An 18147-nucleotide genomic window follows, 5' to 3' on the forward strand; every position below is an offset into this window, starting at 1 on the left:
TCAATCGGCCACGTACGTTTCCGTGAATGGACTAGGTATTTCGATCCGTATAAGGAAGTATCGTCTCTGGCTCAGGTCTGGGTTCGGATATATTATCTCCCTGTGGAGTTATGGACTCCGGTGATTATTGCTGGTATAGGTCGTGTGCTTGGTCATCCACTGCGAATTGATAACGCCTCCGCTACTGGTCATGTGGGACATTTTGCGCGGGTTTTGGTGGAACTTGACATGGCTTTGCCTATTCTCAACTCGATGTACATTGATGACGGCGATAGATCGTTCTACATTGAGTTTGGTTTTGAATCTATGCCCCTTTTTTGCTCGCGTTGTAAACTTACAGGTCATTCAACGGATAAATGCCGGAGAGCTGATAGGGCCACGAGCAAGCAAAAGATCACTGAGCCTCCTACTGTGGTGGTGAAGAATCTTGATAAGGGAGAGGGTCCGACTCCTGCATGGCAGCCCAAAGTTGATATTGTTAAACCTCTTTCAGGTCCTGATCTTCTAGAAGCGGCTACAGTGCCGGTTAAGGAAAATGATCTCCCTCTGGCGGGGGATGCTAACCGATATCAAGCGCTTGAGGAGGATGAGGAAGAGGAAGTGGAGGAGACTATCATTGCGGACTCCATTTATGAAGCAGAGGCTTTAAATGGGGGAGAAATTGATGGGTCGCCTCACACGGACAAGGCTAGTGATAAGGAGGGCTCGAGTGTAGAGGGAACTTTGGAGTTGGATCCTGGAACGACTAGTGGAGATGTGGTAGAGCAGCAATCGGTAGTTGGGGCAGAAGTTTCAGCGAGCCAGCGGGTTAATTCTCCTATTAAGGACGTTGATTTTGATAAGCAATCCAATCCTACTCCGGATGACATGGCGAGTCGTATAATTAGGTTAGAGGAGCAGGTTAATCAGGGGATGCAGTTGCTCTTGGAGCAGAAGCGCGGACGTGGTCGTCCAAAGGGCTCGGTAAAGGGACGAGAGCCTGTACATGCAATTCCGGAAGGTTGTATTAAAAGTCGTCTCAGGAATGCGGAAGAAAGGGGTCACAAGCCGAGGGAGTTTGTGGTTGACGTCACCAATAGGCCTAGTATGATTGCAATGAATAATGTCGTCCATAGGCGTTGGTCGGATGATATGGATAATTATCCTGAGTTTCCTTATTGAGTTGTTTTCCTTCGCTTTTAAAGTTTTGTGCCCTTAGTCTGCGTCTTTGTGCTTTCAAGGGATCTTTTTTCTTTTTCACTTTTTTAATAAATCTCAATTTAATAATAAATTCAATCATACCTGTAATTCGGCAAAGTACGAATCCTTCACAATCGGGGGAGTCAACCTCCAAGTGTACCCGCCTGGGTTATCCACCCTCTTAAATGCTTTAGTGCAGGCTTTGGCTAGGCACACTGGCTCCATCAAAGCACTGTGTAAAACTAATTTAAGGATTTGTTTCCTATACGAAAAATAATGATTTAAATTAAAATACTTACCCATTAGGCATCCTCTGAAAGACAATCCTCCTATGTGCTTCCCTAGTCGAGCTGGCCCTGATGGTGGCAGCTGTAGGGCCGCTGGGCCTTCTAGCCCGTGAACTACTAGACGCCTGGGGAGTCTCAAGAGTCGCAGAAATCCCTGTACCGGACCCATCAGATGTGTCATCAGTCGGCTGCTCATCTCGATCAGTGGGACCAGATCGACCAAACGAAAATATACTTCTACGATGAGACATGTTACCTGTTTCAAATTGATTTATATAAGCATTGACACACATAAAATATCATGAATTACTTGAATCTAACGAAATTTCGACAACATAACCCCCACTATCCATCAACCAAACAAACAAATACATTGTCAAATAATGGGTACAAACAAATACATTATCAAATACTGGGTACAAACAAATACATTATCAAATAACAGTTAGAAATACAATTATGTCTATCATCAATATGTTCCCTAACCAACACTATTGTCATCATCACTATCGTCGTTATCAGATGTCAACGGTTGATCATCTGATTATGGTTCATCGTCATCGTCAATGTCGACGATTCCACCGAGGGGATGAAGAAGAAGTGGCTGGTCAATGTCTATAGTTGTGTGGGTAGACATAATAGTAACAACCTCTTCTTGGAATGGTTGATCTAATGTTGAATTAGATGCGTCAGTAGAGACCTGAACCTTTGATCTTGCGTTGACCTTGCATGTTGACCACCAGTTTTTCTTTGATTGGTTCATACTGGGATAGGGGCAGTAAAACACTTGAACTGCCTGACTCGCTAAAACAAAGGGATCATACTTCTTATATCTTCTTGTATGGTTCACTGAAACTAACTTGAAGTCCGTATCAATAGAAGTTCCCTGAGCCGACAAGTTAAACCATTCACATTTGAACAAGATTGTCTTCTTAATTGGATACCCTGGATACTCCAGCACGCAAACCTCTTGCAGACGCCCATAAAAGTCTAGCACATCTCTGTCATAGACCGAGCCTTTAATGCAAACTCCATTGTTCACAGTCGCACTGTCCCTATCACGATCAGTAATGTGAAATCTATAGCCATTCACAAAATAGCCGGAGTACGTTTCAATCTCATTTAAGGGCCCGGCTGCAAGCGACTTAATATACGGGTTCAAATCATCGTTAAAAGGATGACTCACCTGTTAAATACATTGATTTTAGTTTGCAAGCCAATTTTAGTCAAGTAAATGTATATTAGACATAAGGAAGTCGCATCTTACATAATGGCTAAACCACACAACAAAATTGTTATCATATGCAACCTCTAACTCTGCTCCGGTGATTGAAGGATTTGCATATCGCATTTCCCCCTCGAAGATCCTTAGATACAAAGAAAAAGTTATATGTTATTACCTATGTACGATGCTGAAAATATACATAAATTGAACGAGAATACTCACTTGATATATGTGTCTGCAACCTCCGCATAGTTGCTCAAAATATACATGTGTGCAGCAATGTATTCTTTTGGCTCCATGTATCTCTTTATCGTTCGACCAATCGGACGTCCAACTGATTTGAATATTGCGAGTACATTGGGATCATCATTCTCGGCAATAGGTTCTTCAATATTGTGAGGCAAATTTCTCCACTTTGTAGTCACATGATCCTCAAAGTAATACGAAGAGAAGGTTGAAATTTCTCCCATCAAAGTCTTCTGTAACCTTCACGAAGCCCAACTGCTCTATTTGATTCAAGATTTCTGTTCCCGATCTCTGTTCTGGTGCATCCACATTGCAAGTCTTATTCTTCAAGAATGATGTTCTATTTCTTCTAAACACATGGTTACGAGGTAAGAACTTTCGATGATTGTCAAACTACGATTGTTTTCCACTCTTCGTTAGAGTGAAAGCTTCTGTATTCTCCATACAATATGGACATGCCAATCTCCCAGCTGTACCCCACCTAGACAACATAGCGTACGCTGGAAAATCACTGATCACTAAATTATTAGCAACAAATTACCGCAACTAACACAGTGCAATTGTAGCACAAATAACAAGTAACCGAGTATCGTATCCACAGGGACTATTATAACGAATCACTCTAAGTAATCCTAATTAAACTCTAGTAATATTCAGGCAAACAAAAGAAGGAAAGTTTAATTAACTTAAACTAAAACACTAATAACAAATATTAAACTCACGTAGGAAAAATCAAGTATTAAAAGACAACTGATCCTAGGGTAGTAAATTCATCAATTAAATCTACGCAATAAATCTATTAATCCTATGTACCAATTTAATCCAGTTATGATTAGAGATCACTTAATTAATCAATTACTCTCGCTAGAGCAGCAACGATCGTAGATTAGTAAATTATCTATCTCCGTTAGGTCTCAAGAAAATCTACTAACTCCCAAAAGTTCCTAAGAATTGCTCCCTATGATCCACATATCTCCGCTAGGTCTCAAGGTTAAAATCATATCATACATTCCTGAATCCGCTAAACAGTTATCTCCGCTAGATCTCAAACCGAATAGCTAAACATGCAAACTATTGATCAGATAATTCACAAGAAATTAAGCACCAGGAATTATGAATCATAAACTGGAAGGCACAAAGATATTAACAAATAAATCACATAAATTCAATCAACTATTTACAAACCCTAGAATCAGCTAAAAGAAACTAGCCAGACATACTGGAATAAAACTTAAACATAATAAAAAAAGAAAACAATTGTAAAAACTGAATTGTATAAAACCGAATAAAAACTGAAGTAACGGCTTGAATCTTCAATCTTGATCCAAGTCTTAAAACTAGAAAGCAATAAAATTCTAAAGCTAAAAACTAAAGTATGAATGCTAGGGTTCTCGGATGTCTTCAATAGGTCAAAAGAGGACCTATTTATAGTTTTCAGATTTCCTTCAGATCAACATGGAAGTTGTCATGCAAAGTAGAATTCTAAAGGTAATAGAATCGTGTGAAATAAGGCAACTCTCTAGCTGGATGCGCGCTCCGGAAAATACTCCCATTTTTGCCAACTTCGCAGCTCTCGCCTGAGGAACGATTGTCTCTCGGGAAACGGGTCGCGCCCGAGAAATGACGAATTCTCTGCTATTGCCAGAGGAATAGGTGATTTCTCTGACTTCGCCAGCGGAATAGGTTGCGCCAGAGAAATGGACCTCCGCTCTGGCATTTCTCCGCTCTGGCATTCCTCCGCTCTGGCATTTCTCCGCTCTGGCATTCCTCCGCTCTGGCAGCGGGGAAGCGAATCCTCTGGCATTGACTCCTCTGACCTCGACTCCTCTGGAATGGCGACTCCTCTGGCGCCTTATGAGTCCTCTGGCGTTTCCGCGCTCGCTTCGATTCCTCTGGCGTTCGTGGATTTCGCTGCACTGAACTTTGATTTATCTGACTCCAGAGGAATGGTGATTTCTCTGCTCTGGAAATGTCGGTTCCTCTGCTCTGGAAACCAGAACACCTGGAGAACGCCAAATTCTTCCAAATTCATTCAAAACTGCATTCTTCCATCTCGAAAGCCTAAATCTCCTGCAAAGCATAAAATACACCATAAACGCACCAATTTCCAGAAGATTATCTTAAAACATGCACAAACAAACCCTTAAATATAGAGTAAATTAAGCATAAATCAATCACTGATAGTCCAAATAAGAGCTGCCCGCATGTGGAAATTTTGCTTCACAGATACGTCGTAAGTGTTCGCACCTACGTCCCACAAATATTTCTTCTCTTGTATCAGTGGCTGCAAGAATACGTCCAACTTCATCTTTGGATTAGATGGTCCAGGTACGAGAACTGTGAGGAACGTGAATTGTTCTTTCATGCACAACCATGGAGGCAAGTTATATGGTGTGACAATGACCGACCAAGAAGAATATTGACGTCCTGATTGTGCAAAGGGGGCAAAACCATCTGTAGATAGACCTAATCTCACATTTTTGGTCTCTTGAGCAAATTCAGGATAAACTGAATTCAAGTGTTTCCAAACCGGAGAGTCTGCCGGGTGGCGCATAACCCCATCGTCTGTTGAAGTCGCATGCTAACGCATATTCTCGGTTGTTGCTGCAGATACAAACAACCTCTGCAGTCGGGGCGTCAAAGGAAAGTAGTGCATCCGTTTAGCGGGTGCAGATTTCTTTCGCAAACGTCCAGATGCACGTCGTGTCTCCTTATATCGTGACTCACCACAGAAGTTACATCTATGCAAATCACTATCATCCCCCCAATACAACATGCAATTATTAACACAACAATCGATCTTTTCCACGGGCAAACCCAAACCGCGCAGATTTCTCTTCGTACTATAGAAGTCTTCTGGACAGTTGTTATCTTTCGGTAAAGCATTTCGAAACATCGAAGACAACTGATTGTAAGTTCTCTCTAACATGTGACTTTCAGCCTTTATGCTCATGAATTGAGTCATCCAGGATAACTGTGAGTAAGTGTCACAGGATGGGTACAATGGATTATCGGCCACGTTCAACATGTCGTAAATCTGTTGAGCGTCAGGATTGGGCGGCTCCTCCAGATTTGACACATCTTGATAATTACTAGATCCAGCATGATCATGCACCATCCTTTGTAGTTATTGTATGACCCATCATCCTCATCCATTACTTGGTAATTACTAGGTCCAGCATGTTCTGTCGCCATACACATCGGTGCTTCCCCGTGATAAACCCAAGTTGTGTAATTGTGGACAAATCCACGCCTAGTAACATGTTTTCTGACTGTAAGTACAGATAAAAAGGCTTCATTGTTACACTTCTTACACGGGCACCTAATGTTACCTATTCCATCTGTATACGCCGTTTGATTTATCGCATAATCAAGGAAACTCTCCAGCCCCGTTTCAAATGCAGAACGATCATTGTATCTCGCATACTTCCACATGCGATTATCACTCATTCTTGCAAATTCTAATTAAAAAAAATAAATAAAATATCATAAATTACTTGAATCAAACGAAATTTCGACAGCATAACCCCACTATCCTAACTACCAAGTGCTCGACTCTACCAGCAGCTATAGTGACCATAGTGGTCCTAATTTACTAAGCCTATACTAGGTCTACCCGGCCCCCCAATGTCGAAGCAATAATACAATACATATAAAGCAATAAAAAATAAAGTAATAAAATTTAAAACAATCATTTGTTGGGAGAAGATCCTTAAGAAATAATCAATTTCTATCCCAAAGGGAGAAGATCCTTAAGAGGTGTAAGTCGGTGTCTGCGGATTTTGGGAGATATAGGGGAGTAACTGAGTAAGGGACTCATTGAGAAATGGCCTCCACTATCATCAATCAGCATTTTGTCAGATGATAGGTTTTTTAGGATTTTGTTAGGCCTTATTCCTTTCAACTTGGTGAGGTTTATTGAATATTTTTCAGAATGATTGCCATTATAAAAGGTGAAGAGCTCTTCTAATGTTAAAAGGTGGAAGTTTGTTATAGTAGTTGTTGAATTATTTTTGAATTTGGTTCATTCTATTCATTTTTATTGTTTCTTTAATGTATTTGATCAAGTAATTATTATCATAATAAAAAATAATTTTTGATATGAAAAAAAGTAATTGTGCAACAAAACCGCTTTTGCTTTAATTTCTAAAAAAAATTATATATAGTGTTTGATACGGGTTGGATCAAGGCAGATTCGACCTGTCTCACCATACACTCAATCTCACAGGAGACCAACTCTATGTTTTCCACCCTTTTCCATCAAAAAAGAGCACACCCTTACGGGTCTCGACCTGATCCGTCTCATCATACACTTAATCTCATAAGAGACAAACTCTATACTTTCCACCCTTATTCATCAAAAAGAGCACACCCTTACCGATTTCACTTTCATGGAATGTCATGTATAATTTGACAATTAATTCAATAAAAACTACTAGAGAAAAATACGAGGGGTAAAATGTATTGTGGTATGTCTTTTCTTTCTTTTTCTTTTTCTTTTTCTTTTTCTTACTATTCAAATATGTAACAATCCCATTCACGTGTTTGTATATATGCTTTCCTGATACAAACATCAATCAATCATATTCTCATACACGAAACGTTCAGCAGTCGTGCAGATTGTGTAATAGCACGAAAACCCTTGATGCCGTTTGGGTGCAATGACTACAAGCTCATTTCCGCAGGCAAGCTCATCTCAAGAAAATATAGGCTGCAGTTCCAAAACACACAAGGGTAAATGGATGACTACATGTAAGAAATTCAGAGATAAAATAGTACTATCATCATATTCCAATTGAACAAAGCGGTGTGAAACCTCTTCTTTCCCTTAGGTCTTTTGATTTAAACAAAGCATCATCGTTAGGTTACTCCAAATACAATAGCAATTCCAAAATGTGAAATCCTTCCCCCAACTAAAGGAACCCTTCACTATCATTCCATGAATCGGTGCATCATCAATAGTGTTTGTACAATGCATCATTCAAGATTAGATCTTTTCCATCCCTCTAGCTCTAGCGTGCACGCCCACACACACTCACACACACACACACCATTTGTTGTTTTCTAGTGTTGGCTGTTTGAGTGGATTCTGGGATTGAGAGGGTGGGAGATAGAGTGAACAAGGTCTAATGAACACAGCATGGCCAGATGAATAGTGTGTTCTCTGAAACCTCACTCTTAAGATTTCTACTCGATAAAGTTTTTTAAGAACATTGTAAAACCTCTAAATCAGCTAGACACCAACCAAAAGTAACGGATATAAGATACTAAAGCAATCACATCAAGAATTGATAAATTTGCATTAAAATGCTGTAACAATACCTTGCAGACATGAATGCCATGCCAACAAAAACAGCCTTTACAGCTCGCTTTTGTCCAGTGTACTCAATTGCCAAAGGCAGCATTTCATGCAAGGTTAGAAAAGCCATCACTCCACCAACTTGAAGCAATACAAATGCATCAACAGAGATGTCAGATCAGAAAGCTTTATCTTCCGTAAAAAGAAAAAGAGTAAACCTGATGCAAGAAGGCCCTCCAGAATTTCAGGATTCAGGCTACTGGGAAATAGGTAAGCTGCAGATGATTAAAAGAAAGAAGCATATGACACCAGAAAGTTTGACATTGTAAGTATATCAAAAAATCAATGAAGAGGTCAGACCTACAACAATTACACCAAGAGGTTCAGCGAAACCAGAAAGACTAGCCAGCTTGAATGCCTGCCATTTGCTGACATATTGCAAGCACACAATATTAATTAGTATATTCTCAAAATTAGTTAACAGCATTTCAAGTAAACTCATTTGTAAGGAAGTTGGTTATGACAATATATGATAACAAAGTAGCATGGATGGACCAACAACTTCTGGTTCTATCATTTGTTAGCCTATAGAAGATGGGACCTTGATTACGAGACATAAGTCTAAAATTATTTCACGTACTACTTTATTGGGACATATTCAAACAGAACATGGAGGGCTTGTACCTTTGTGTGGCAAAATAAATAGGAAGTGCAACAGCAACACCCTGCACACAATATAAAAGGTTAAACAAGATAGTAGATTATGATCAATACATGCCATAGACTTGAAGCTTAACTCTAGACAGCATCAGAATCACTGCCTAGCAGAAAAATACCAAATGTGAAGATCGACGGGAATGGATCCAAGCTACCCAATGCAAGCAAAAAGATCCTTATATCATGCAAGGTGGACCGACTACAAGCACGGTAAGCTACACAAATCAAGGAAGACATGATGCTTACTCTAGCTGGAATAAGAGACAAGTGGAAGAGCGATCTCCATGCATGGAGTAGCCTCTAGTCTTAATGTGTTATAATTATAGTCAAAATAGTCTATCTATGATGTACATGCATGTAACCATCTCAAGAGTCATTTTCAGCCTTGAAATAGGCCTGTACGTATGTGTGAAAATATGAAAATCAGCATTTGCCTCGTGAGTTGAATTATCTTTGCAGAGATTTTCACCTGCTCAAGAACATAACAAGACAATTGAACAAGGTCTTGTGGCATTCACAATGCCAAGGTTCTTGGTTGATTATACAGCCAAAGGATCAAGGTTTCTAAGCTCTAGGCAAGATCAAAGTGGATTCTTGATCCGGTGAGACCATTGCGTACTCTTTTACACGGTGCTCTTGGATCATGAACACGGTATAAGATATGGTATCTGCAATATTTAATATCATATTGCTCTTTATAATATAAATATATTAAGATCTCCTGACACCACACTCAAATGTTACCCCATCCAGTGCTGAAATTTATATCTGTCTATTAAGGGTGTGTTCTCTTTAGTTTCAAATTTATCATAAGAAAAGAAGGGATAAGAAAATATGGGAAAGTTTTATCACACCCACCTTTTTTTATCTCATGTTTTCTCCATGGTGGAAAACATGGGAAAATATTATCACATCAATACCCATGACAATATTATCATGAATTGGAGTGAAAAAGCCCCCCCGAGATATTTTTCCATGCTGCCCAGGAACATTATTCACCTTAGAGAACATGTGAAAAGAGTGGAAAAAGGGTGAAAATATATGTTTTCCACCCTTTCTCCATCAAAGAAAACACACCCTAAGGGAAAACCAGATAAATAAGAACAAAGAATTCAAGCTCTCAGCCCAGGTACCGAGTTTGAATCAAGGAAGTAGCCAACAGAGGAACTGGTGCAGAACAAATAAAGCTCTTATTTCAAGCTTATGTTTAAGGCCATCAATATTTGGTAACTTGCATACAGATTACAGACAATCCAATATAAATTCATGCTGCCAGCAGAGTTACACACTGAAAATCCTTAAACATTTAGGCATACAGAAATACAGCTGATGAAAGAAGCATCTCAAAATATTCTCTAGAGGCTACATCACTAGTGATGGAGCGCATGCATTCAGGGGTATTTAGCCTCAAAGTTAAAGAGATCTATAACAGGGCATTGAGAAGATACCTCAGGAATATTGTGCAAGGAAATAGCTAGTGCCAAGTTCAGACCAACACGAAGACCCTGAGAAGTATAAACATAGAAATGGGTAAGCAAGAGTCTAGGTCTTTCAAAATAAACATCCAACAATTCCTCATATTCATGGAGTTAAAGGGCACAGAGGCATTATGAACCAATAAGAAACTAATATATGGAAACAACTGAAAGAACAAAATAACACGGTCCTCCGGATATTTCAAAGGGCACAGAGGCAACTTGAACCAAAGAGAAACTGATATTAAACTGAATGGAAACAACTGAATGAAAAAGAACATGGTCCTCCAGATATTTCTCCTGCACAAGTGTTCAGGACACCGACTCAAAATTACCAAGGTCCTAGACAAGGTCCACCCACTTGTTAGCGGACAGGGACTATTTATTTGGCATAACCCAACTTTAAAAACTATTATCTGAAATAACAGACTCCAAATAAAAAGTAAACAATAAAATAAACAAATAACTTCTTGCACGCCTCGTATGGTTTTCCAGCTCCTTTCTGCTTTCTCCAGGTCAGAGATTCTATCCGCAACAGATATCAACATTTCACTGTTGAACTGTCCACCTTACATCTCTAGGCATGTTTTTCAGATAGAAAATGAAGAATATTGTCCTTTTTGGAACTAAAATGGGTTAATCATAGTTTGTGTCACTAACGTTAAGCGTTTTTTGAAGAAAGTTCTCACCTAACGTGATCACTTAAAAAATCCCCAACTTTGAAATTAAATTCATTTATACCATGAATTACATAATCCGGCGACGGAATGATGAATCCCCTCGCCGGTTTCTTAGGTGGATTATACATGGACTTATTTTATCTAAGCATCAACACGACCTCATTTTTAAGCATCAATCCTCTCTCTCTCTCTCTCTCTCTCTCTCTCTCTCTCTCTCTCTCTCTCTGTGTGCGCGCCAAAATCAGAAAATGGAGAAGTCGGGGCTGATGGAGGCGGCTACTCGCTTATGACCGTCCGACCAAGTTGAACGGCGTTTCCGCCGAAAAACTCAGAAGAAAAGAGAGGAAGACTGGAGTAGTGGCAGATCTGGGGAAGATGGGTTCGGTGAATCCGGAGAAAAGAGAGAGGTAGATGTGAAGTGAGAGAGATGGAGGGAGAGACCAGTGGTGGAGGCATGCTGGCACACAGCAGCAGCCGTTTGTCGGATTTTGGAGGAGGATTTCTGTAAGAGTTGAGAAAGAGGAAGACAAATAAGAGAAATAAAGTTTTCATATTTTTTTTCCACCTAAGGACCAAAACTACGTTGTTTTTATGCTTAGGTGGAAAAAAAAATGAAAACATCCACCTAAGAATCTGGAGAGGTGATTCATCATTTCGTTGCTAGATTCTATATAACTGGGTATAAATTGAACATTTTAGAAGTTGGGGCTTTTTTAAGTGAAACTTGAGTTAAAGATATTTTTTGGAAAACGTTGAAAGGTGAGGACACAAACTATGATTAACCCAACTAAAATTGGTATATCATTATCCAGAAATAAGCCCCAGATTATGTTTCCCTAATTGATGAGCAAGTGGAGTTCCATTTGTGGATGCATTTCATAAAAAAGAAATATGGATGCCACTTGACTACTATTGATTTTGGAGAATTGCAATTAGCTGCTTCACATGTAAACTAAATAGGCATCTCTGGTTCAGCTTAGTGGAGACATGGATTCTTCTATGGATACTACAAACAAAGTTTCAATTAGTTGTTACACGTATAGCGATCCTGAGGGGATGGTCCTGCTAGTGAACTCAAAATGCTGTTTTGTACTCCCTCCGTCCCGCTTCAAATGACCCTATTTCTATTTTAGATTGTCCCACTTCAAATGACCCAACTCAAATTTAGAAATATTTTACACTACTTTTTGGATGGTCCCACCACCACTTTACACCTCTATCACACATTCCTTAATCTCCGTGCCAAAAAATTTAGGGTCATTTGAAGCGGGACGGAGGGAGTAATAGACAAGGTTACAATCACATCATATTTAATATTTTATAAAACAATTAGCTTGTCACCTTCATTGATCCAAGGAACACTGCCATTCCCTCGGGAAAATTGTGCAAACTTATACCTGAAAAAGAAAATTGGATCAAAGAGATTCCATCTCTAAGAGAAATTATAAATACTTAAAAGAACCCCAGCAGATAAACCCTTGAAACTTAATAAAACCTAACAAACATCTACATATTAAATTTTGGTTTTGTAATCATATGATGGCATGAAAAAAGAAAGAACGATAATAAGCTTACAACTATAACAGCTAAAGAGATAACTCTCTTTAATTTATGTCTTGTAATGCTATTTCTAATTAGTGGCCTGATATGAAATGTATAACTGAAATAAAGATTGATAACAAATTTGGGAGAAAAGAAATGTCTTCTGCCAAATACTAGTACCAAATGTTCATTATTTTATTAAAGAGATGAATTCTGGAATGTAGTCCATGTTTTCCTAATAAGAAACAAAATTTATTAGAAAATAGAAATGAAGCCATTACAAAGGGATGACAAAAAACCCAAAACTGAAGTCAACCTAGCACAAATAATCTCCAATTTCTAACAATATCTAACACAAAAAATCTCTTAGGGTACGTTTACTTTGATGGAAAAGAAGAGAAAATATATATTTTCACTCTTTTTCCACTAATTTTCTCTTCAATATTGGATAATATTATTTTTGGGTAGTGGTGTGAAAATATTTTCCAACATTTTCTCATCTTTTCATCTCCAGTAAACATATGATAAAAAATAAGACAAAGATAATATTTTCTCATCTTTTCTTATCCATCATTTTCCAATGAAAATTTTACAACTAAAATGAACGCACCCTTAAAATCATTGTTTCTCAGCACACCAAGCACCTCTAAACTTAACTCTATCCCACACCTTCTCTAAATCTTTGTTATGCTCAAACGTTCTCCTATTCATTTCTAACCACAATCACCAACAAAGGAATGGAACAATGATCCCCCAAAACACCTTACCTTTTTTACAGTCAAACTGCAAACCTAGACCAAAATAAATCATTAACTGAACATGGCAAATAAATTTTATGCCTAATTTTAGCTATAGAGATATGTCAATATCGCAGCTGGAATTCTGTGTGGCTTGAAGCTTGATTCCATATTTCCATGTATGTTCTCGACAATGGTTTCTAGGAGATTCAATCTCATCGGGGTATATTGCTTCAGATTTTATGTTTTATGAAATGCAAGGTCTCTCACATTTACAAAGAAGATAATCAAGGGGTAGACAAGATGGCTGAAGTTGGCTTTGATATATAGGATGGTTTCCTTTTGCTCAATCTTCTATTGTTTATCTTTATTGTGATATGGGTACTTTTGTTCGCTTTTGTTAGTTGTTTTTAGAGGAGTGCTCTTTCAATTTGGGGGTTTTAGCAAAACAACAAGTTCATCAACCGTAAGGTTTATACAATTTAGCATAAATGATGCACAACCAAATTGAGATTATTAAAGATCTAGACATGCATGACAAATCCATACAACTAACTCACCCACGGCAGTGATGATTCCACTAAACAAGACTTGACGACGATGCTTCTTCATGATATCTTTGTTACGCTCATCCCCATTTTTCTGTTTTGAAGCACAAAATGGCTCTTTAAAAACCAAATAATCAGTCCAGTAGATAACTCATATCTCTGGTTGTCAATTATGACACATTTCAGAACGAACCTTATTTTTCTCCAGCATTTGAAATGGGTGCAAGATTTGGTTCGGGGATGAAATTGGCAATCACCGCAAAGAAAATTACACCTGCAAAGAACTAAGAGGCCAATTTACCGGCAATCAAGGAAATCAGACACTAGACAAAAGACGAGACATGATTGAAGAGTGGTTACAGAAAGACCATACCCATAGATTTCCCTTTAAGAAGCCAATGGAATTAATGGCATTATGAGCCAAGTCTAAGAAAGATATGCTCAGCATCAGCCCAGCAGCAAAACCCTATCAAAGGAAATCCTCCAAATTACAACAAATGCTACTTCAAAGTAAAACTTATACAGTCTTTTTGAAATAAAGCAATCAGAACATGGGTGTCCATTAGCATTTCGAAACTACAATTTGGATGACTGAATCTTAGAAAAGTTAATTTTTAACAGAATTTCAACATAAGACAATACTGTTTCGCCTCACATTGTTTAATTTACCTGTAAGAGCCCAAGTGTCTTCAGATTTGGAGTCTCACTAAGGACAACAAAAAGTGCTCCTGTTCAGAAATGAAACCGTGAAGCATTAACTCGTTTCATGGCTGATACCAAATAATAGAAACTACCCTAAGCTTCATTCTGATACCAAAATTAACAATGCAAGCGCTTATACACTTGAACACAAATAACTATTTATTAGCAACTCCAATCTAAAAGGAAAGTGGTAAGGTGAAGAAACTTATTACTATTAATAAGTTGAAAAGTCAATAAAATGCTAGAGAATTGCAGATTGAAACTAGAAGCCACTTGATGCCAATTGCCAAATACTACATATACCTATAACATCTGCAGAATATGTAGGCAGCGGGAAAGAAGAAAAAAAGTAAATAAATGTACTACTCTAAAATGCATAAGGAATTGGCAATCCTAGTAGATTATTATGCATGCGTTATCCCCAAATTGATTCAAATTCTTGGACTATACATAGAAATGCTTTGGTGAAATTCACAAACTTCAAACTACTGTTTCACTCACCAATAGAGGTACTCAAACCACCCAGAAGGGAAAGTGCAAGCGCAACTAAAACCTGCGAATCCATTAAACCCATCTCCCCCAAATACGCAGCTCAACTCGTCAAATTTTCAAACACAAGTTCCTGAACCCGTTTTCCTCCTTTTCTTATCCTTGAAACAGAACAGCAAGGAGTGAAAGGGACAAAGAAATTCCTTGATAGGTTCAATCCTCAGTCGTCAACTGCGAACTTAAAGCATTACGAAAGGCAAGTGTGATAACAATTTAGCAATTTTGAGTGAAGGCATGGAAAGTGAATTTGTGAAGAAGTAAAGGGCAGGGGAATTCGTCGAGGGAGAGAAAGGGATTGATTGTTTCTAGGGGTCAGTCAAAGAATGTACTAAGTGACACCCCAATTTCATATGTTCCATAATTTAGTTATTGTGATGTGTATATTTTGATAGATAAATTTATAATAAAAAATAAAAATAATAAAAATTTATACTTTTAAATATTTTTTTTATATTTTATAAAAAAAAGTTCATATTTTTTCTTTCTTACTTTTCACTCCAAATTGAGAGATAGTACAAAATGTAGGAAAAATGAGGCATTTAAATGCATAAATTTTTTGTTATGCCTCATTTTCTCATGATAAATAACAAAAGTCTTTTCTTCTTTTCATAATAACTAGTATTTTACCCCGTGCAACGCACGGGTACGAAATTCACAAATACATGAAATATAATTATAAATATTAAAATATATATATAATATTAAATAAAGTAAAATATCTTAATTATAGAAATCAATTCTATAGATTCTCATATAAACAATTTATTATCAAGAATAAAAAAATTCAAATTTCAAATATCAATAATCAGTAACCATTGATATACGAACATAAAATGAATCTAACGAATGGAATAATCAATGTGCAAGCTAAAATCAATCCAACCTATGAAATAATCAATAATCAGTAACCCATGGCATAAAAAGCATCTTTATTATGTAAAAAGTTAAACGTGAAAGATATTCAATTACACGATTATATTTGTGTGAAATAATGAATAAAACTTATGATCCCTACAGAACATAACATTCAAACTTAAGAGAAATACAATTGAGAAAAATCTTCCATTCTTAGTTTAATTAAAAAAATTTGAATTACACAATTTTAGATGTATATATATACAAAATAAAACGAAGTAAACTGATTTTTTATTTTGAGGGAAAACGAAGTAAATTATTGATGTGGATAGTTGTTGTTATTTTATTTTCACAAACCATGGGCTTAATTTTGTAGGCCCAACCCATGATTTTAAATATCGGTGATTTTGTTTTGAAGGCCCAATTACTTTTGTTATTTGTCATCTAAATATTCTATAGTTGTTGCAGTACATTCGAATATATTAATATATGGTGATATTGTTGGGAAAAAAAAAAAAAACATGTGTAGCTACTTTTCTTTGTAAATATGGATTATTATTACAATGGTGTATAAATATGGCTTCTAATTAAAAGAATATATAAATTACCATACAAATATGTACTCCCTCCGTCCCTAAAATAACTTCATCTTTTTTCATTTTGGGACGTCCCCCAAATAACTTCCTCTTTCTTTCTTTCCATTTTTGGACACCTACCCCACCACTAATAATACTTTATTTATTCTTACTTTTCACTTTTCATCACTCTCAATACTAATTATAACACTTTTCTCAACTTTCAATAATAATTATATCACTTTTTCTCCACTATCAATACACTTTACAACTTTTCATTAAAACTCGTGCCGTCCCCAAAGAGGAAGCCATTTCAGGGACGGAGGGAGTATTAAATATTACAATAACTGAAGTCCGCAATTTAAATAAGTACCCACTAAAACATTAAATAAAATATATGTTGCTACTATTCTCAAAAAACGCATAGCAAAATTAGAAAATATTAGTGTCACAAATGACTAATTAATAAAACTCACTAATAAATGTAGTTGGTACTACTCTCAAAAAAGAAAAAGAAAAAAAATGTAGCTGGTGATGAATAATTAATACTACTCACTATTATCAAGAACTTTCATCAAACTTTTCTTCTTCACACAAACCCTTCCATCTTCAGAGATACTTTCTTTCTCCCACTAACACTCACCGTGAACATCTCCGTCTTTTCTGACTACCACTGCTTACTAACTATTTAGTGGAATAAAATAAAATAAATAAGTTTAAAAGTTTATAAAATAATTAATATTTTATTAAAATATAAATAGTCTATGAGGAATTAATGCATAAATAAATTTAAAGTTATTTAAGTCAATTAAGGATTTAAAAATTATTATATTAAATGTTGGTGTAGATACCTAAAAAATACTCCCTCCGACCCTGAAATAAGTTCCTCTTTGAGGACGGCACGGGTTTTAAGGAAAATTGGTAAAGTGTATTGATAGTACAGAAAAATGTGTTATAATTAGTATTGAGAGTAGTGAAAAAGGTGAAAAAGTGTTATAATTAGTATTGGGAGTGGTGAAAAAGTGAAAAGTAAAAATAAATAAAGAATTATTAGCGGTGGGGTAGTTGTCCAAAAATTGAAAGAAAGAAAGAGTAATTTATTTTGGGGACGTCCCAAAAAGGAAAAAGATGAACTTATTTCAGGGATGGAGGGAGTATGAATTATTGAAAATTAATTATTATTCAAATAATTTTATTATTATTATTTTTATCTATTATAAATAATAGAAAAACAGAAAATAGAAATTAGGAAATAAGTTTCTGATTTCTCTTTCTCGCCACCATTCGCTTTCTCTCTCTCTCTCTCTGCCCTCTTCCATTTCACTCTCTCGGTCTCTCTCTGTAGCCGCCGGTCGCCGTCCGTCCCCGCCTCCTTCGATCGCCCGTGGCCACGGCCTCACCGCCTCGAACATCTCCGTCAAGCGCTGCGATTTGCAAGCGCCAAGCAGGCAGCACAGTAGCAGTACGCCGCCCAGCCCTCGCCAGCTCGCCCCGCCCCGTCTCCTTCGATTGACAACTGCAGTACGACTAC

General features: G+C 37.2%; 1 protein-coding gene across 1 annotated transcript; it reads right to left on the reverse strand.

The window, feature by feature from the left end:
- Positions 1-7392: 7392 nt before the first annotated feature.
- On the reverse strand, positions 7393-15522 carry LOC131013910 (zinc transporter ZTP29). Its single transcript, XM_057941833.1, is given in 12 exon segments — positions 7393-7648; positions 8260-8377; positions 8455-8511; positions 8597-8664; positions 8921-8961; positions 10402-10458; positions 12450-12505; positions 13948-14052; positions 14129-14219; positions 14309-14401; positions 14605-14663; positions 15139-15522. Coding segments are annotated over 12 exon segments (864 nt in total). The 5' UTR covers positions 15212-15522; the 3' UTR covers positions 7393-7602.
- Positions 15523-18147: the final 2625 nt, after the last annotated feature.

The sequence above is a fragment of the Salvia miltiorrhiza genome, chromosome 3, assembly GCF_028751815.1.
Source record: "Salvia miltiorrhiza cultivar Shanhuang (shh) chromosome 3, IMPLAD_Smil_shh, whole genome shotgun sequence".
In the NCBI taxonomy this organism is placed as follows: Eukaryota; Viridiplantae; Streptophyta; class Magnoliopsida; order Lamiales; family Lamiaceae; genus Salvia; species Salvia miltiorrhiza.